The sequence below is a fragment of the Mangifera indica genome, chromosome 2 (assembly GCF_011075055.1).
Source record: "Mangifera indica cultivar Alphonso chromosome 2, CATAS_Mindica_2.1, whole genome shotgun sequence".
Taxonomy (NCBI): domain Eukaryota; kingdom Viridiplantae; phylum Streptophyta; class Magnoliopsida; order Sapindales; family Anacardiaceae; genus Mangifera; species Mangifera indica.
Window position 1 is genome coordinate 3,078,514 of NC_058138.1, and position 21,591 is coordinate 3,100,104.

The 21,591-nt window shown below is 31.5% G+C and overlaps 1 protein-coding gene across 3 annotated transcripts; it reads left to right on the forward strand.

Moving 5' to 3' along the window:
- Positions 1–771: 771 nt before the first annotated feature.
- On the forward strand, positions 772–15,074 carry LOC123208297. Of its 3 annotated transcripts, XM_044625694.1 has the most exons (18): positions 772–1,892; positions 1,984–2,308; positions 2,928–4,297; positions 8,611–9,400; positions 9,745–9,904; positions 10,170–10,211; positions 10,394–10,938; positions 11,050–11,123; positions 11,504–11,604; positions 11,695–11,801; positions 11,901–12,162; positions 12,273–12,346; positions 12,479–12,757; positions 12,916–13,064; positions 13,153–13,185; positions 13,487–13,557; positions 14,084–14,216; positions 14,378–15,074. In XM_044625694.1, exons 3-7 carry the CDS (start codon positions 3,821–3,823, stop codon positions 10,509–10,511), a joined length of 1,587 nt encoding a protein of 528 aa, XP_044481629.1. In that variant the 5' UTR covers positions 772–1,892; positions 1,984–2,308; positions 2,928–3,820; the 3' UTR covers positions 10,512–10,938; positions 11,050–11,123; positions 11,504–11,604; positions 11,695–11,801; positions 11,901–12,162; positions 12,273–12,346; positions 12,479–12,757; positions 12,916–13,064; positions 13,153–13,185; positions 13,487–13,557; positions 14,084–14,216; positions 14,378–15,074. The 3 variants fall into 3 exon arrangements, with proteins under 3 accessions (XP_044481629.1, XP_044481631.1, XP_044481630.1); XM_044625696.1 differs by lacking the exons at positions 772–1,892; positions 1,984–2,308 and adding exons at positions 4,846–5,168; positions 7,791–8,456 and having other exon boundaries at positions 4,163–4,297; positions 12,273–12,757; XM_044625695.1 differs by lacking the exons at positions 772–1,892; positions 1,984–2,308 and adding exons at positions 4,694–5,168; positions 7,791–8,456 and having other exon boundaries at positions 4,164–4,297; positions 12,273–12,757.
- The last annotated feature ends 6,517 nt before the right edge of the window (positions 15,075–21,591 follow it).

Sequence of the window (21,591 nt, forward strand, 5' to 3'; positions counted from 1 at the left end):
TGATAAATACTAATATAATTATAATAAAATCAAGATTACCTTGATAATCTTTAAATACCTAAGGTGAATGTGGTAATCAGATTATCACTTATATTATCTACCACTTCAACATAAATAATAGAAGATTATTGTAATATTTTATTACTAATAAATTAAAAAAAAATAAAAAATAAATTAATAAGGTAATTTTTAAAACCTATAACCAAACGCCCCTAAGTGTTATTGAAATAAAAAGTTATTGAGAGAAGGACCATCCCCCTCGTTGGCCGGGTTCTGTGCGTTTCACAGATCTCTATGTACATGGATTCATTCAATTTTTCTTAATTATTATTATATTGTATTTGTTAATAAAATATTCAAAAACACATCTCCATGTCCATTTTGCATGATGGCCGACAGACAGACTGAAATAAATCAAAATTTTTGCTTGCTCGATGCATGTCATGGCCTCCATATATTATTAATGCAGATCATATGAATGCCAATGCCTTTAATTAATTTGATTCAATTCATATATCGTTATGTGGTTATACATTATATTTAATTTAAAATTATTTAATTAAATAATAATATATCATTTAAATAAATAATTAAATATTTAACTGATATAAATAATATATATTTTTTAAGTTGCAGGAGATAGTGTTTAGACTTGAGCATCGAAGTGGGATTAAAATTTTCTGGTATTTTTTTAAGATTCTTTTTTATTGAATAATATTTGAGTGTATAATATATAAACTCTTCTACTCTAACTATGCAAAATAATATGACGGTGTTGTTATTTTTTATTCTCTCCATCCCTTTCCTCTGCCTTCACTTGAGCCTCTCCCAGATCACTTTATTTTTCACTCCTTTCCCACTTCCCGATTCCTCTCTAAAGAAAAGAAAAGAAAAAATTCCCCCTTCTTTTCCCTTATTTCAGACAAAAGAAAAAAAAATCTGGTTCTTTTCTTTTTTTGAAAAAAAAAAATCTGTCTCAATATTTCTTATTTGTTGTTAAAAAAATTGTTAATTCGGCAATTGTTTTGTGATCATCTCTGTTTGAATTATTTCCAATTGCTTTACTTCTCTTCTGTTTTTCAAACTTAAAAAAGAGTTCAAAAAAAATGGTTGATGTTGCCGGGAATGTTGGGGGTGCGGTGAGTCCTGTCCTTCAAGTTGGTCAGTGGTTGGCTGCTCCAATCTGCCGTCAATTTAAGTACTTGTTCAACTACAAAAGCAACTTTGACAAACTTCAAGAACAAGTTGATAAGTTGAAGAAGACAAGAGACCGAGTTCAGTGCAAGGTTACTGCAGCTAAAAGAAACAGGGAAGAGATCGAACAATAGGTTAAGGACCGGCAGAAGGATGTGGAGAAGACCATTACCGAAGCAGAGCAGTTGATTCAAGAGATGTGTAAGAGATGTGCAAGAGACCATTACCGTATGGTTACTGAAGCTGAAAGAAATGTGCAAGAGAACGAACAAGAGCTTAAGGATTTGCATGTGGATAAGACCATTACTGAAGCAGAGCCGTTGAGTCAAGAGAAAGCAAACAACCGGAGATGTTTCAAGGGATTTTGCCCCAACTTCATCTTTCACTACAAGCAAAGCAAGAAAGCTTTCAAATTAAAGCAGGATGTTATTGATCCACTCCTCCAGCAAGAAAAGGAGTTGGATCCAGTTTCCAATTCTACTAATCCACCGAAGATCTGGCTTAGATCTAGTGAAGATTATTTGGCTTTTGAATCAAGAAACTCCACAATAAAGAATGTTTGGGATGCTTAAAATGATAACAATGTCTTCATGATTGGTGTTTACGGGATGGGTGGTCTTGGGAAGACTACTCTTGTGCAAGAAGCCGGTAGGAAAGCCAAGGAGGAAAAGCTCTTTGAGGACATTGTCTTTGTTGAGGTAAAGAAACATATGGTACAATATTGTTTCTTTGTTAAGGTTTACTTTATATTGGTTCTGACTGGGCAGTTTTTTTTTTTTTGTCTTGAAGATATCTGAATCTCCTAATATAGAGAAGATTCAAACAACAGTTGCAGACAACTTGGGTCTGGAATTTAAAAACAACAGTGACAGAGCAGATGAGCTATATTCAAGAATGAATGGCAAGAATATTCTTTTAATTCTAGATAATATTTGGGAACCTCTAGAATTTGAAAAGATGATAGGAATTCCTTGCGGAGCTGATCGTGGAAGAAATAAACTTTTGTTCACAACAAGAAACAAAGATGTGTTGGAGAAAATGGGTTCTGCAAATAATTATAGGATGGACACTTTAAATGAAGAAGAAGCTTGGACCCTATTTAAAAAAATGGCAGGTAACTATGTTGTAGAATTCTTGTAGAAGTAAATACTTTCACATTTTCATTAATATAGTTTGATTTTGGTGGAAAATGCTAATTATACCAACTAGGGGTGAAAAAATGTTTTAAGACCAAACGTTGGGTGGGAAATGATTTACTCGATGCAATATTTTGATTTGCATATAAAAGTTTAATCATAATTGTTATAATGTAAAGGCTCTAAACTTTTTCGAACTTTGACTTTGAGAATATGTACAATTTAATAGATTTAGAACATGAATAAACATAAAATTTCCACTAAATTTGTTTACTAATAAATAATTTTAAGAACCTCTTTTTCTAAAGTTTTTTAAATAAAACTATTTTGCATTTAAGATGTTGATTGTATTTTTTTCAAACAATTTGAAAGAGACACTATTCTGCTCTTATTATGTCACCAACTTTCGATTTTTTTTTTGCAAATAAAATTTCAAGATGAATAATATTTTATATTATAAAGTGGAATTCAATTAGATAAAAAATTCGATAAATTTATTTGGAAAAAATTGAAAACCAACATTTAAAACGTTTTTTAAATCCAAAGTATACATGTAAATAGAAAATGCAATTTATATAATCCTAGATCTCTATGCAGGTAATGTTATTCAAACATGTGGATTGAATTCTTTACCAAATGATATATGTAAGGAATGTGGAGGCTTGCCGATTGTCATTTGTACTATAGCCAAAGCATTAAAGAACAAGAGACAAAAATTTCAGTGGGAAGATGCCTTGAGAGTGCTGCACACACCTGCCACAGCAAAGTTCACCAGACTTTTGGATAAGGAATATACAAAGATTAAGTTGAGTTACGATTACTTAGAAGATGAGGAGCTCAAGAAAACTTTCATAATTTCTAGTCTAAGTCTAATGGAAAATGATACTTCCATTTTAGACTTATTGAAAAATATCATGACCTTGGGGATACTTGAAGGAGTCAACCTAACCATAGTGGAAGCATTAAATAAACTAGAGGTCGTGGTGAACGAACTCAAAGACCGTTGTTTATTACTTGATGGTAGAAGTAAAGGAAGTTTTTCTATGCATGATGTTGTTCGTGTTGTTGCTATAACATGTGCATATATAGACTACCATGTTTATACAGAGAAAAATGACGTTGAAAGGGAATAGAAGGATAAAGATAAGCTTGGAAAATGCACAATAATCTCATTAGCTGGTAATGATATTATTACTCAACTTTGGTCTGAAGGATTAAATTGTCCAAAACTTGAATTTTTTCAGGCAAGTCAGATGGGTTCTTCTTTCCAAATCCCTGAGGGCTTTCTCATCATGATGCCCAAGCTCAGAGTATTAAATTTATTTAAAATACAACAGTCATTGTTATCATTGTCAATTGACCATTTGACTAGCCTTCAAACATTGTGTTTAAATGGTAGCAAAATTGAAGATGTTGCTATTATTGGAACACTTAAGAAGCTAAAGGTCCTTAGCTTGTGAAATACTTTGATTAAGGAATTTCATACAGAAATGGGTCAATTGACACAATTAGAGGTATTAGATTTGAGCTATTGTTGGGAGTTGAAAGTTATTGCTCCAAATGTGATATCCCAATTATCCCAATTGGAAGCATTTTATATAAAGTCATGTTTTGTTAAGTGGAAGCATGAAGTACTTGAGGAATTGAAGTTCTTGTCCAAGCTCACCATTTTAGAATTGGATATTGAAGATATCAATGTGTTGCCTATAGATTTTTTTTCTAAAGAGCTTAAAAGGTACAACATATCAATTGGCCAATGGTGGTGGTTTCATTTTGGAAATGACCAACTTGAGTGTTTGAGGATATTACAATTTAAATTTAATTTTACCATCTACTTAGAAAAATTATATGAAATCAAGAATGTTGAAGCTTTGCTGTTGCATGATTCTTCAAATGAAGAGAATGATTATGAGGCTGCAAAAATTATTTCACAATCCAATGAAACAGAACCACTTTTTAACAAAAAGGTTTGATTAACTATAACTTATTGTACTTCTTTATTTTTATATTCTTATTTTCTTTTATGTGTATTCTCATTTGTTAACATATAGTTGTGATATTGTATAATTCATTCTATTTTGGGTTTTCTTTTTTTTTTAGCTGGTGATTCAAATTTTTAGTTCAGTTCCACTATTAAATACTTCTCTTCAATTTCTATATTATATAGTCTCTATCAAATTGATTTCATCATTTTATGGTTGATTTTGTAGTTGATACTATTAGAGACAAAAAAAAAAAACAAAACACATTGTTAATTTTTATGGCATGTCATCTATAAATCCACGAAAACTAATTATTATTTTATTTTTTAATTTTTCTCATGAGTTTACAAATATTGAAATGATAATTAACTTTGATTGCAGGTTATTTTCACTGATTTGATGAGTTTGAAATTGATCAAGATCAGTTTTGGGAAGATTTGCGAGAGCCAACTTTCAACTTCTTCTTATGAAAATTTGACAAAATTGATTTTGGATAGATGTGATAAAATAAAATGTGTTTCCATTTTTCATAGTTAAAAGCCTTCAACAACTCCGATCCTTGAAGATAAAGAATTGTAAGGTTTTAGAGAAGATTGTTGAAGAAGAAGAAGAAGAAGAAGAAGGAATAGAAGTTGTTAATTCTATATTTCTACATATAACTCAATTGGTGCTTCGAGATTTACCCAAACTTATTGTTTTCTATCAAGGAGCATTTGCTTTGGAATTACCTTTGTTAAAAGAGTTAGAGATAAAAAAATGTCCAAACTTCACTTCAAGATATGAAGGCTTCCAAGATAATAATGAGAAAGGTGAAGTTCAAGTTTCAGAGTCAAAATCCATTTGTTTGGAACATAAGGTATTAATCTCATATTTATTTCTTTATTGAAAAGTGTAAAAGGAAAAATCTTAAGATACACATACACACAATCACTTAAGTATATGATTTTTAATGTTTTTTGTTGCTTGAACCAAAATTTAGAAAAAATTAAAATAAAATAACTGATCAAGTGAATTTGGATACATTATTATAAAAATCTTGTCAATTAAATATATTATAGTACAAAGTTTAAAAATTCCAATGTTGTTTTAGTTTTGAATTAGAAAAAAAAATTAAGAAGTAATCATAAATTTAAGATTTTGTATTGTTTAAAACTCGAGTTAACATTAATATTTGTGAATTCTAGGAAATTAATAAATTAAAATAATTAAAAGATTGTTTTTTAATTTATGTGGTGGATCATCTTATTTTTGTGGGCTGATATTATCTTTTGGACTTGATCTAAATTAGTTTATATCTCAAATTGGGCCTCCCTAAAAGGGTATGAATTTTGGTTTAACACACATATTCCGTAAGAAAACTCAACATGATGGCCTATTAAGCCAAAATTTATAAGTAAACCCCTCCTGCATTTTTTATGAATAATTCATTACTCGGCAGTTAATAATTTCATATTTAAACTACTTATACTCATATTTTGAAGTTAGAATATCTTAATAATAGTATAATTTCCACTATTATATTTATATTACAAATTTGATTTATTTTCTTATTTAAATTTAGCTTATATATTACACATCAGATCATATGTTTCACAATTCTTTCTTTGACAATTGACACTTCCCACAATTAAAAAGTATTGATTAATTATTAATTAACTGCATTACCATATTTCGTGAATTTAACTAGGGAAATTGATATTTTTATCACTATTTTATTCCGTGTATACAAAAATGCCACCTATCCTAAAGCTTAAACAAATATACCACAACAGTAATCAACTTTTTCAAAATAACCTTCTTTAATCTTTCATGCAGATATTCTCTCTCTTCTTCTCTGTAACTTTTTTCTCTCTTCTTCCTCTTCTTTCAAAGTGATAAAGAAATCATGCAGAGAGATCCTTACCCTCTTTATCCTCATCTTCAAAAACGAAAAAAGAAAGGAAAAAACTGAATTATTCAGATTAAGAATTCTTCAAAGTGAGGATATAAAAAAAAAAAAAGCAACCCACAAAAAAACTCAACCACATCCACTTTATACCCTAGAAGAAATGACTATCGAAGAAGATCATTTAACAAGATTTAACTGGAAAAAAAATTAGCATTTAAGGATTAAAACTGAAAAAAAATGTGTTTAACTGAAAAAAAAAAACGTTGGCGTGAAAGTTGTTGGGAATAAAGGTTGGCGTTAACGCCAACCCTTAATATATGTACATATAAGGGTGGCCTCACCTTTGTATAAAATAAAAGAAAATTGGTATAAAAAAATAGTTGGCTTGTTAGCATTAATTTAGGATGGGCCCACCTTTATAAACTAAAACTATTAGTGTAAGAAAGTTGGCGTTATTATAATTTAGGGTGGGCCCACACTTTATAAAACTTAAAGCTTGGAGTAGGCAAGGGTTGGCGGAAAACGCCAACCCGTATAATAATATATATGTTATTATATAATATAATATATAATTATATTATATAATATAATATATTATATATTATATTATAATATTATATAATATATTATATTATATATGTTATATAATATAATATTATAATATAATAATATTATTATAATATATAATATTATAATAATATATAATATATTATATTATATATATTATATTATATAATATTATAATATATATAATATAATTATATATTATAATATATATTATTATACGGGTTGGCGGAAAACGCCAACCTTTGCCTACTCCAAGCTTTAAGTTTTATAAAGGGTGAGCCCACTCTAAATTATAATAACGCCAACTTTTGTACACCAATAGTTTTAGTTTATAAAGGTAGGCCCACCCTAAATTAATGCTAACAAACCAACTATTTTTTTATACCAATTTTCTTTTATTTTATACAAAGGTGAGACCATCCTTATATGCACATATATTAAGGGTTGGCGTTTAACCCCAACCTTTATTCCCAACAACTTTCACGCTAACATTTTTTTTTCAGTTTTAATCCTTAAATACTAATTTTTTTTCCAGTTAAATCTTACTAAATGATTTTCTTCGATGGTCATTTCTTCCAGGATATAAAGTGAATGTGGTTGAGTTTTTTTGTGGGTTGCTTTTTTTTTTTTTTTATATCCTCACTTTGAAGAATTCTTAATCTAAATAATTCAGTTTTTTCCTTTCTTCTTTTGTTTTTGAAGATGAGGATGAAGAGGGTAAGGATCTCTCTGCATGATTTCTTTATCACTTTGAAAAAAGAGGAAGAAGAGAGAAAAAAGTTACAGAGAAGAAGAGAGAGAATATCTGCATGAAAGATTAAAGAGAGGTATTTTGGGAAAGTTGATTATTGTTGTGGTATATTTGTTTAAGCTTTAGGATAGGTGACATTTTTGTATACACAGAATAAAATAGTGGTAAAAATTTCAATTTCTCATTTAATTATGTGCAAGAAATTGCAACAATTAAAGTTTTGTTTTAAGATTATGATAAACTGATTGAATTTCATTTGTATATATTTATAGATCAATTCTGACTTGGAGAATTTGCATATCAATTCTGACTTGGAGAACATTCTTTTAGAGGATGATTCGAATAGAAAAGAGATTATTTGGAGGAGTGAATCTAAAACTCTTGAAATCTCCTACGCAAATATTTCAGTTGGACTCCTTCAAAGATTTTACAATCTTGAAGTTCTATGTGTAGATTCCGATGATAGATTGATGAGTCTATTGTCATTCTCAACCTATTTTCAGAATCTTAAAGTTCTAAAAATAAGGGATTGTTGCGGGTTGATAAAGAGGTTAATAACGCCTTCAATGATTAAAAGTTTGGCGCAACTAAGAGAAATGAGTATAGACAATTGTTGATTGCTTTCTGAAATAGTAGAAAATGAGGGAGATGAAACAACAACTGAAATTGTTTTTAACAATTTGAATAAGTTGTCACTTGAAGAATTAGATTGTCTCACATGCTTTTGTTCTGGAAATTACTCTTTCAATTTTCCATCTTTGGAAGAGTCAAGTATAAAAAGATGCCCCAATATGAAGACTTTCTCTTTAGGAAGTTTAAGCATACCAAAGTTACGCAATGTCCATTATAGGATGATGTATTGGGAAGATAAGATGAAGTTAATAGAGATTGAGGAGAATAACTTGAATACAACTATACAACAAGCGAGGAAAAAATGGGTATGTATTTAATTAATTAGTTTAATAATATTTCTAACGTTTTAAGAATATATATTTTCTTCTCCTTATTCCTATTAAAAATATATATATAATTATTATCTATTTTCAAGAGCAATTTTAATTTTAATTTGATTGACATATTTTTTTTCTTTAGGTTAACTTTGATTTGGAGAAATTGACATTAAGTGGAAGAGATATCATGTCAATTTGGCAAGGAGAGTTTGAAGAGAACTTTGACAAAGTAGAAACTCTTGAATTGATCAAGGATGAACATGCATATATTCCAATTTATATCCTTACAAAATTTATCAATCTTAAAGAACTTGAATTGAAAGTGAGTTCATACGAAGAGGTATTCTCATATGGAGAAGGTGAGGAACATGTTGGAGCACTTGCACAATTAAGTGTTTTACAATTGCATGGACTTTTTAATTTAAAGTGTATTTGGAAACAAGACTTTCAATTCAAATCAATTCTTCAAAATCTTCATGAATTGATGGTAGCATCTTGTCACAATTTGATGACTCTACTACCGTGTTCATCATCATTCGAAAATCTAACGACTTTGACAGTGACCTGCTGCAATGGATTGCAAAACTTAATTGCATCCTCAACAGCCAAAAGTCTAGTATCTTTAGAAGAGTTGGAAATAGAAGAGTGTGCAATGATGATAGAAGTATTAGCAAATGTAGGAGACAAAGAGGAAGATGAAATTGTTTTTGAGAAACTTAAGGAGTTGACCTTGGTAGAATTAAAAAGTCTTACATGCTTCTATTCTGGGAAATGTGCCTTAAATTTTCCAATTTTGAAATCATTAAATGTGTTTAAGTGCTTTAAGATGAAGACTTTTTCTAGAGAAATATTAAAAATGCCACGGTTACAAAAAGTGAACAAGAAAGTTTGTATAAAAGACCCTGATTCAGTCATACAACAATTACAAAATGGTATGTATTCATTTACTTAATAACGTTTTTTTTTTTTTGTAGATTTTTTCTCTTTTATTGAATTAATAACAATTAATTCTCAAAAATCTTTATTATTGATTTTTTCTTCAATTAAAATCCTCTAAGTACATGCACCGAAGCTACAATATTACAGTTTATGTATCATTAAAGTTAAAATAAATTGAGTATATGTGCTTTTTAGGAATTGAGGTGGTTGTTGTGGAAATTCTTCATCTTCTTGTTTAATTGATATATTACAGTCATTTTAGACATTGAAAGGAATATTAATTCTCTATAGTTTTTGTTTTGCAAATAAATTAATGTGTTATTTTTTGTGATTATAGATTGTTCAGAGTTCTGTGATAGAATGGCAAAAGAATTTGAAGAAGAAGAAGAAGAAGTAGAAGCAGAAGCAGAAGAAGAAGAAGAAGTAGAAGAAGAAGAAGAAGAAGAAGAAGAAGAAGAAGAAAGTAGAATAATGCGAAGCGTAGAGGATGCCGAATGGTTAGTCATATTTCTTCTTAAACTTATTTCAAAAGAATTTATACATTGCCTTTATAAATTCAATTGATTTAGAAAGTAAGAATAACTATTTCCCACCAGAACTTTGCTCAATAAAATTCTATCCTTTAAGTTTGAACATTTAAATTTCCCCCTGTATGTGATTTTTTATAAAAAAAATTAACGATTAAAAACAATTTCTCAAATGGATGCCGCTTCCTTCAAATGGAACAACTCCTGAAGCTTTATTTTGATTCCACCAACACAGGCCCCTACTTCGGTCTTTCCCATCCTCGAACTCTCAAATATGGTAATTTCCTTTCATTTACTAATTTCGCATTTGTTTAATTTACATTGTTTCAACACTTACAGAAGTTTAATGTCACTGTCGAGGATTCTTTAGACTTTTGTCGTCATCAGAACTCTTTTTGTACCCAATGTTGATCTATGATCATGTTTGTTATGAAATTTTGTTGTTTTTGATGTAAAAAGTGATGAAGAAGCAAGTGGAATGAATGATTTGGACATAAACCAAGTGTCGTCAGGAGAAGAAGAGGACTGGAACTTGACGGCGAGCATGGAAGATGAAGAAGAAAGCAACAATGTTTGAAGGGTTGTCAAATGATCAACTGATGATAGCAACAACAGTTGAAGTTTGTCAAAGAAAGTTTCAGGCAAAACCATACATTAAACCCCGTCATAACTTCACCCTTTCTCTCTTTTTTCTTTCTTTCTTTAACTCATAACACAATCTCTTTAAAATAAATGTTCTAATTTCCTAATTTACTCAGTTTTGCTCCTGTTATCTTCAGCTATTTTACGTCTCTATTTGTGTGCTATCTTAGTTTGATTTCCTAATGTATTCTGTTTTGCCTCTGTTTTCTTCGCAGGTAATAGGGAAAAAGTTTCCTACTGGTTTGATGAGTTTGTTCCCCAGAAAACATCAGCTTATATAATCCAAGAAGATCTGCATATTGTAAAAATGACTGAGGGAAACACTTGAATTTTGTGCCCAATGTCTTGTTGTTGGAAACCAAGTAGGCTTACTTAAATTTGCTTAAATGAAGTTTTAATCTTAGCCTCATTATCAATTCCCCTGAGTAGTTAATAGGTACAGAGCTTTTTTTTTTTTTTTTCTGTCTGTCCAGATATAATGATGGAACTCAGTGAAAGAGAGGAGGCAGGAATTGTTCCGGATCCAGATGTAGATACTTACATGAAGGTATCTTCAACATATTTTTCTTGTTTATATCTGATGTTTTGTTCTAGATGCTGTTGCTACATGTACGAAATATTCGTGAAAATGGTTGCTATAACAAGCAATTTCTGCCAAAAGACAATAAAACAACCCTTCAAACAGATCATGTTTTAAAGGTGTTTCTCTTTGTTGAAGCTGTAACCTCATTTCTTTTCTAGTTGATTTGCATCAAGCGAATGCTTTAAGTTAAAATCTTAACTGTCTTGTGACTTCCCAGGTCCTTGGTAATTTTTCATAATTGCATCAGCTCCACTTGGTAGTAATGTTTATGGAATAGATGATTCCAACTATTAGATGCCTGCTATTATAAACCTTAAAGAATTAATTTACATTAAAATATGCAGGAGAGGTGGTTAGTCCCACAAAAGTGTTATTTATGGATGCAATATCAAATGGTTTAGACAGTTCAACTGCATATCAGATTGTTCTTTGGCCATAGCAGCAGGTGCATATCACAGATGCTACTGTATTGATTTTACTTCCCCACTCAGTTCCAGAAACGTTTGAACTCTTTGATGACATCATTTTGATGCAGAAGGAAAGGTTTTGTATCAAGAACAACACAATAAATTTGTGGAATTTTTCAAGGACTGTGGATTCAGGTGTCCTCAAAGAAAAGGTGTAACTAACTTTCTTCAGAAGGTAAGTGAATTACAAATTACAATCATTTGTTTTTCCATGTTTAAATGTTAGTACTTCAACTTTTATTTTTAATTCATTTTTTTGGCTGGTGATATCTAGAAAAGATTGAGAACAATACTGGTACTGCACTGATTCTATGTGGCGCTGAAAAAAGTTGTTCCTTCAATGTTATGCTATAACAGCTATTCGAGTTCAATGCTACTCAAGTTTGTTCGATGTTCACCCAGTCGAATTCAAATGCTGCCCCCTGATAATCTTGTGCGATTATTTTGCAAGAAAAGTTGGCCAATATTCAAGGAAGTCAAAATTACAATGATGGTAAACTTGTGGAAGAGAAGTCTAAGAATTTCCCTTTCAAAAGGTGAATTTGATTTCCCGTAGTTAAAGATTTTTATCCATTTTTGTTCCAGTTGTATTTGTTTCACTTTAATGTTTAATATTATTTTTTGTGTGTCTTATCTTATTTGATAGACGGGATGGTCTCACCTTTTAAACCCTAATCAGCAGCAATTCACAATATGAACTATTATGTTGAATTCCCTGTGGTACTCCTTATTAGCCATTCTACATTCACAATCGGTTATTTTCATTGCATGATATTTAAAGGCATCAGATCTCATACCTTCATTTTGGCATGTTTTGTCTTTAATTTGCCTTCTACTTCCCTTTGGTTTTAGGAGAAGAAGAAACTCCCAACTGTTCTCTGATATATCTATTGGAGTAAGGTTTGGTGTGCTTATGGCATCGATGGGTGTTAGTGAAGCTGGAAAATCCACTCTTCTAGGTTTTGGCCAAACGATGTTGCATCAATGACAAACCCGTAGTTCTTTCTCTAATCTCTTATGAATCAATGAGTAAGGGTTTGTTAGTACTGAAAGCTTTGAGCTCATTCTCCTGGAAAACTGAACTGAGGTCATCCAATTGTCATGAATTGACCAATCTATGTTTGTTTTTCAGTTAAGCATTAAATTAATTGATGCTTCTTTATCCATTGTGCCAGCATGTCCTTCTCTTTATCTTTTTCTGGAAAATGATTTCATCATTGTCTTCTGGTACTAACTATAGGACTGTCGTAATTTGTAACTTGGTTTCTTTATCTGTTCCTGTAATTTAGGTTGCTTTAAGGTCGCAGTATTCCAGGTAAAATATTATTGACCAGAAGGGCAGATCCTATAGAGGCCCCAAGCTTACATTCCCCAAGTTTTGGACGCAGCCTTTCTCAGAATGATGTTGGGACAAGTGATAACATGCATGATTCCATAAGTATTCATTCTTTTCAATTTCATAATTTAAGTATCATTTGAAGTTTAAATATTAAAGGATTTGATTTGCTGTTTTACTTATTACGCAGGTGGAAGATCAAGATACATCCAAGCCAAATAATGTAAGTGCTTATAAGTTAACTATTTCAAATATTGAAACTATGTTCAAAAGTCTCTTAAGTTCACCATGGGCGCTAGAGCTACCGATTCTGTAAGGGTTGTGAAATTTACCGAGGAGCTGTCTGGTTCCATGGTCATATTAGGTATCATGCTATATAGCTTCTCGCATAATTATGCGTATAGAGATTTCCAAAGGAACTGATTTGGTTTTAAATTGAGATTAGGATCCTTTCTCTCTCTCTCTCTCTCTCTCTCTCTTTTATCGCTTCTTTATACCGTATTCTTTTTTGCTTAATCATGCAGAGAGAGTTTGAGAGTTAGCTTGGAGTGGTGTACCACCATTCATGCGCCCTCCTGAATGGAGGCTTCTTTTGGTAAAATTTATACTCTATTAGTTGCCATCAATATTGGAAGTACATTGACCACAGATTTTTTTTATGATCATTCCTTTGAAAATTCTCTAACCGGTAATATTTTTAAGTGATGTTTTTAAGAAAATTTTGGGCTAATAAACTCTTTGATTAACGGAAACTTGCACATGTAGAGAACTATGTTTTGGATTTCTTGCTAATCTATATGCAAAAATTGTTTGCTATGTGCTAATACTGGTGAGGGAGATCAATTCAATGATGTGCCTTTTGGTTTATTGAGGCTCGAGGTATTGGCTATAGTTCTGCAGTTGTTTCCTTACATTTCATTACGTGCTGTTTGTCTTTTTGAGTTTGTAGTTGTCAATTCTTGTTGTTCAATAGTTGAAATGAACTATTTTAGGAGGATGCATTCAAGTGATTGTCTTCATCTGAGTTCTGGGATTTACATAATCTAGCCTCTTAAGTACAATATACATATTATTGAATGCATTTTTTTCCCTGTTGAAATTTATATATAAACTGATAACAGGGATATGCACCGCCAAATTCAGAAAGAAGGGAGGGAGTCAAGGAAGCGTAGTGAGTATCTTGACTGTGTTGCTCAGTTTTATGACATTCCAGATACTGAACGTTCAGATGATGAAATTAACATGCTTTGCCAGGTATTTTAACTGAGACTGCACGTCAATCTTGATCTTTTTGTTTAATTTTCTGCGTGACCAAACTGGACACTCAGAGAATGTATATAAACAAATGAAAACTCTTAAAATATCATAACACAAGTAAAACTGAGCAATACGTTAATGAGATGGTAATGTGTTAGGCCTCCAATAATGCACATATACAAAAGGAAAAGCAAAGGAATTAAACACAGGAAGCAGAAATCAGGGCAGATAATGGAAGCTGAAATCAAGGCTTGCCCTAATCAGCAGCTGGATTCAAGGCCATAGAACAAGACCAAGATCAATATATTAAAGCCAAAACAGACTATAAAAAGAGAAGATCGGACGAAGAAGAGGCAAGCAAGAATTCAATAATTCTTTAAAGGGGATTTACAGCAAAAAGAGGGAGGGGGTTGCCACCTCTGCTTTCAATATATTTTTTATAGTTCTTATTACTATTTTTTTTTTAAGAGAATAAACACTTGTAGTGTGAAGTATCATAGATAAGGTTCATTGTGCTTGTGTATTTACACTTCATAGTTCTCTATTTGATTGTAAATTCTGTAATTTTCTATTAAAGTGGTGTCAGAGCCACACTAGGAGCTAGGTTATGGTGAACACTCGAATGAATTCTAGGCTATATCAAGCGGCAAAAGATTTGTCAAGAAGGGGGCATGGTCTGGATGTTGAAATTCAATTATCAAAAGAGTGTTTTAGTGAGATGAAAGACCACTGGTCTATCAAATTGCTCTCGGCATAACTGTAATGCCTGTCTATTTATGTACTCAAACCAGCATTCTATTTATTTGGGTTGTTCCACTGAAAAGATGTTTAATTTACACCTGCACTTCTCTTCCCAATAGGCTTCATCTTTTTGTACCGTAGAAATTCCATTCATGTTTTTAAAATACCCTAAAACTATTTATAAAGTATAATGTTATAAAGTATAAAGTATCTCTTGACCAACCATTGACCTACCCTAAAACTATTTATAAAGTATAATTTACAAATTATCTATTACAATTTTAAGTATTTAAATTAATATCATCATTATGATAGTAGCTATTTCTTGTTAAGTAAGGGATGAGGATTCCCCATAAGAGAGATGAGAATGTGTCACACCCCACGAAGAGCGCCATTCCTACACCTCCCCTAAGCATTGACATCTCTATCTCTATCTCATAATGTATTAATAGAAATTAAAATTTTCCAATGCCGTTAAAGTTTGGAATGAATACATTAGCTAGAAAATATTTTGATTCATCATAACTATTTATGATGATTGTTTGTAGAAGACATTTTTCTTACTGATCAAATTGAGGATATATAATGGAGGTTTGCATGTGTATACTCACTTTTGTTAACTTTTTAAAGTAAATTACTAATTTACCCTTTTCTTTAATGTAATGATAAGAATGTCCTCATAAATTAATATACATTTAAATTACAAATTTATACTTTGTTTAATTGAATATACAAAATTATCTCTTATATTAAAATTGAAATTTAATCAACATAATTAAGATTAAATTACCAATCTATCAACATAATTAAGTTAATTATGAGGAGCAATTATTTATGTCCACCAAGCCACAAATCTCATTATGCATTTATACACCATCACCTTCATCTTCCAATAAACATATCCTATATCTATTATTTATACACTTGAATAAATTCATCTAGAAGTCTATCGTTAATCCAACAGTTTATATCCCATTCATGGTTGCTGAAATGTTAGATATTTCTTTCCACTGGCACCATAGAAAAAGCGAAAGAAGCCTCATGCAACAGGGCTCCTAATCCCACCACGTGAGCTACTTTGTGCCTTCACTTCTTCAATCATCCACACATAAAGTGCAGGCTATAAGTTTGCCCAGTTTCTGATTGAGTTAGAAGGAAGAGTTTCATAACCTTCATCATTAAAGCTTTCTTTTTCCTCCTTTTTATCATAACCGGAACTATCCGTATTTGTTGGAAGGATAAACCCAGATTCACAGCCACTGCATGACAGAGATTCAAATTCAAATCTTTATCTTGAAAGTTATAATATTCCACCAATTTTATTAGTCCTTGAGGTCATCATTGAAGCTTTCTGTTTTAGGCTAAAACATTTATATCTCAGCTACCTGGTCGGTATTTAAAATCATAATTATTGCTCAGCTACCTTTTTCAGAAAACATTTTTTTTTTTAAATTATAAAATAGTTTAAAAGAAAAAAGCCTATCCACATGACTATAGTTGCGATCTCTAAGCGGGATTTTACTTCATCTTACTGAGTTTCCCCCTCATCTTTTTGCAAAAAGCTGCTCTTTGACTAGGTTCGGGTCGCTTGACCTGGGTTGATGTGCATCATCCCAAACAAAACCCAAAAAAACAAAAAATTTAGAAAAAGGAGGCTTAATGCTAAAGCGATGAGAAGCATTTGAACCAAAGCTCATCATCGGCAACGAATATATCAAGGATTTGCGGTAGAGCATGGGACCATTATCGTGCTCAGGTAACGCCGCGAGAATTTCGGAACTTTGCGTGAGGGATTGGAAACGATTGTGATTATTGTTAGGGGAGAAGGTGGTGGTTGGTGTGGCAGCGATTGTGTTGCTAGTGGTGGCTTGGAAACGATTGCGTTCTAGAAAATATTGTCTTCTTTTGGCTAATCATCGACGTCCTTAGATGTGGCTGAGGTAGAGGAGCAGATGCCAAGTAATCGATCAGAAGAGGGAGATCAACGGTGGTGAAAACTAGCGTTTTGCAAAAAAAATGAAAACAAGGAGTGATGCAGTGGAGAGGCGCAGAAAGGGAAGTGGGATGGAGTGGAGCATTTATGCATGAGTGGATGTAAACCTGTTTTGGGTGAACCAGGATAATACAGTCTTTCTCTTCACTGTTTGTGTGTTTGTTTGCTTCACCACCAATATATAACTTACTAAGTTAACTGTTCTATAATTTCTGTCTTTAGCCAATTGCATGTGTTAATTAATGTTAACTCGTGTTTTTGCCTCTTCTCAACGTTCACCATTTGTCTGTAAATGCATTTTCTCATCTTGACTTACCAATGCTAATGATGTTTGTTGACCAATTATGCTTGTTTGTCAAGGGATTTCCATTAATTGCCATGGGTCAGTAACTCTCTTCCAACTGTGTCCTTGGAGAACTATCTTTCAACTTGGAGATTCAATTCCATCTTTGCAGAAGGTATTTAATAGAAGATCTCCATCTATACCTTCGGTTTCTTATATTGTTACTGATACTATTGTTGACAAAGAAGATCTCCATTTGCCCTTACATTTGTATTATTTCTAGGTTGAGTTCATAAGCAAAGTTTTATTTTATGATGTGTTTGTACTGGAAATTGGTTGAGCAAGATTTGATACCCAAATCTTATCAAGATCATGAATTTCGAACAATCACAAACAGTTCATAGTATATAAGTAACCCTAGTTATGTTTCCAGTAATGATATTGGAGCAAACCATAGGTTTGAGTACTGTGTATCATTTGTGAATGAGTTGAGTTTTCAGTTTTATGAATACATGAGAATAGATTTTTAAAGTAGATTTAGAAATTTCTTGATTTAATTTGTATATGCAGATCAATCTAGTAGAATTAGGGTGATATTATTCACTAATCGATGACCATCTTACAAGACAACAATGCCATTCATTAGTTGACTCTTGCTTGGGTTTGTTTTTGTTTGAATTCACCTCTACTTGTTAGAATATTTGTAGGCCATTCATTAGATCTATTCTAGGCATACACAAACCACATTATAGATAGAGTTGGATTCGAGTTCAATTTAAACATGGTCAGCTTGTTTGAACTGGTTAAAGATGCTAGAGGTTGCCATCAAGAAGAATAGTATTATCGAAGGGAGATTTGAATTGAATTCAAGTTAAATTATTGAATTAAAACTTCAACATGAAATGAGCCAAACATTAATTCAAGTCAAGATGGTTTGGTTTGAATCTAACTTTAGTTATAGATATGGTTCGAGTTTTTTTTTTTTTTTATAACAAGAAATCTCACTTGAATCGGATTATCTTTTTGGAGTTAAAATAATCACATCAAATAAATAAAATCCTAAGAGTTTATTTTGATAATTTATCCATCATTACTCTAGTCTTCCATGGGCTTCATTTGGGCTTGATTCCACAATAACTCGTTTGGGTTCACTAAACCTATTCCATAGGTTTACCATAAAGTTCTTAGAAATAGTGACTCTCACTAACAGCTTCTAAGGATAAGATCACAAGACTGAAGCAATAAAAATTTGAATAAAAAAAGGAAAGGTTTAAAATATAATATTTGAAACAATCAGATTAATTGTAATAATATGAAACAAGGATGAAAAAGAAATTATCTCAAGTCTTTCTCTTGTTTCAAGTCTCTTTTTCATTTTGTCTTTGAAGTTTGAACAATGTCAATGTCATGTCAAAGTCTCCTTTAGTTGATAAAAGACACCACTTACAACTTTCTCTAGCTAGAAAGCACTCAACTAAACTGAAGAAAGTTATATTTTTACTCTAATCAATCTTCACGTGGTGGGTCTCCGTTGTCTTCTTCAATTATTCACATTACAGTTGATAGGCTTTTACTATAATCTCTCTTCATCCTCTTTAGTTTTTTTTGCTCGCAATAATTTAGAAATCATCCAAAATTACTTTTTCTAAATATTTATTATATTTGAAATGGGTAAAATCCAAGAATTTTAACTTTAAAAAGTGACTACAATCCTACCTTTAATTGTGATAAACAACAATGTGAATAACGTTCTGTGCTGACAATTGACATCTGAATTAAATTTTTGCATTTCAAAGCAGTTTAGCATGTTTTGTGCTGACACATTGCTTTCTATTATTTGAATTAAGGAGTCTCCATTCAATTACTGTCTGCTTGTGTGGAAAACTCCAAATTTTTTGGAGATGTTACAGTTTCAAGGGTAAGCTCAGAGATCCTTTGAGATTCATTAATGCTGAGAGACCACCTTGTCCTTTGAATTTACTAAGAAGATTCATTATCAGCTTCTCTATCGCTTCTGCTTTTAAACTCTGAATAATCTGTTGTCTTTTATGTTACAGATTGTTCAGAGTCCTGTTCTAGTTTTCAGGGCACACTTGATCGTGAGAATGTTAAAGGGGACTAATGGCAAGCTTCAATATGCTTGAGTTGTGGTTGCCACTAACTATTTTAAGCTTCTTGAATTCTGTTAGTCAGACTTGAATTTTAACTCCTAAGTCGTAATAAGTATTATCCTTTTACTTAAATCTTCCCAATAATTAACACAAAAACTAAAATTCAATTCTTTAGTAACTCTATCATATTATCCCACACTAAAATGTTCTATTGCATTTGCATCCATCAATTATCATTTCATACTTAAATTTTTGTTCTCTAAGAAGGGATGACAACTTAACTCTAAAAATAATCTCTAGCCGGCCCCATATGAGGAGAATATTATCCAACACATACAAGGGATGAGGACAAAAACAATCTTAAGAAGCAGGGGTGGGATAAATATATTTCTTGACCCGCCATATGTCTAACCTGAAACTATTTATAAATATGATTTATGAAATATTCATTACAATTTTAATTATTTAAACTAATATCATTACTATGATAGTAGTTAAGCAGAGGGAACTAGAAGGGACTAGGGTGGAGGAAGAATTATTTCCTTTGAGTAAGGGATGAGGACATGTTTAAGGGTGGAAATGACATCGTTAAGATTTTGGATTATAGCCAGCAAGTCAAAGCCAAGGGTAGTGGCAGAAGCCACTAACTAAACTTCATGAACCATGAAGTTTGCACATTTGCTGGGCTTTGTTTAATTACAAATGAAAAAACTAATGGTGCTTGCTGAGTTTGTGATTAATGTGGGTTTGGTAAGTTGATTATGGGAGATATATTTTTAGATTTCAAGGAGAGAAAAATAAGCAAACTGGGAATGAATAAAATTGTGGGAAATGATTGGCAAAATAAACATTCTTGTGAAAGTTTGCAGGAAAAATTTTGGAAATCGAAACTTCAGTGTATAACATCTGTACCTTTTTTGTCTTTTCTCTCTGTCTTCTTTCTCTTCTTTTCTTTTCTTTTGCTTTAAATTGTTTGATTCAAGCTTTTTTAGAGAAGTCAGCCTCAACACAAGTACCATTCCAACCTTCTGTATTGTGCTAGACTGTAAAATTATCATCATGCTCATGTTAGTGATATCCTAATTGAGTCGGTAGTCCAATTGTTGTGATATGTCTATTCGGTGTCAACATTATCATCATGCTCATGCTAGTGCAAATTAATTGTGATATCAAATGTGATGTATAAAATTATTGTTTATGTTAGCTTACAAGATATACATGCTCTTAATTTGATGATAATCGAATAGTATTCTCACAATCGATTCAAATTTATATATATGCATGTGTTAGCTTATTTTGCCAAAAACATATTACCTTTAAAATTGGCAACGGCTTCATCTATATATAAACATATTAGTCTTTTGTATGGGTGATATGACGATTTATTAACAAATATATTTATTGTAACGAGAGATGATGAAATATTGAAATAATATTGACTTTATTAAATGTAATCCTATTTTGGGTGAACCAGGATTAGGCAATCTTTCTCTTCACTGTTTGTGTGTTTGTTTGCTTCACATACTCTAGTTCATTCACCACTAGTATAAAATTTACTAAGTTTTTAAGTTCTGTAATTTCTTTCTTTAGCCTAGTGCATGTGTTAATTGATGTTAACTCATGTTTTTGCCTCTTCTCAATTTTTCACCATTTGTCTGTAAATTCATTTGCTCATCTGGACTTACCATGCTGATGATGTTTGTTGACCACTTAAGCTTGTTTGTTAGGGGACTTCCATTTATCATCGTAGGTGAGTAATTCTCCCAACCGTGTCCTTGGAGAACTATCTTTCAACTTGGTGATCCAATTCCATCTTTCCAGAAGGTATTTTAGAGAAGATCTCCATCATACTGTTGTTGATAGAAAAGATCTCCATTTGCCCTTACATTTGTATTATTTATAGGTTGAGTTCATAAGCAAAGTTTTATTTTATGATGTGTTTGTACTGGAAATTTGTTGAGCAAGATTTGATACCCAAATCTTATCAAGATCATGAGTTTCAAACAATCACAAATTGTTCATAATATATAAGTAACCCTAGTTGTGCTTCCAATAATGATACTAGAGCAAACGATAGGTTTGAGTATTGTGTATCGTTTGTGAATGAGTTGAGTTTTCAGTTTTATGAATACATGGGAATAGATTTTTAAAGTGGATTTAGAATTTTCTTGATTTAAATAGTGACTCCCATCAACAGCTTCTAAGGATAAGATCACAAGATTAAAACTATAAAAATTTGGGGAA

Excerpts from the sequence above, each read along its gene's own strand:
- LOC123208297 (XM_044625694.1), top strand. The coding sequence starts at position 3,821 with ATGGGTCAATTGACACAATTAGAGGTATTAGATTTGAGCTATTGTTGG. Across the intron at positions 4,298-8,610 it reads AACCACTTTTTAACAAAAAG|GTTAACTTTGATTTGGAGAA; the intron begins GTTTGATTAACT and ends TTTTTTCTTTAG. Across the intron at positions 10,212-10,393 it reads TCCTCGAACTCTCAAATATG|TGATGAAGAAGCAAGTGGAA; the intron begins GTAATTTCCTTT and ends TGATGTAAAAAG.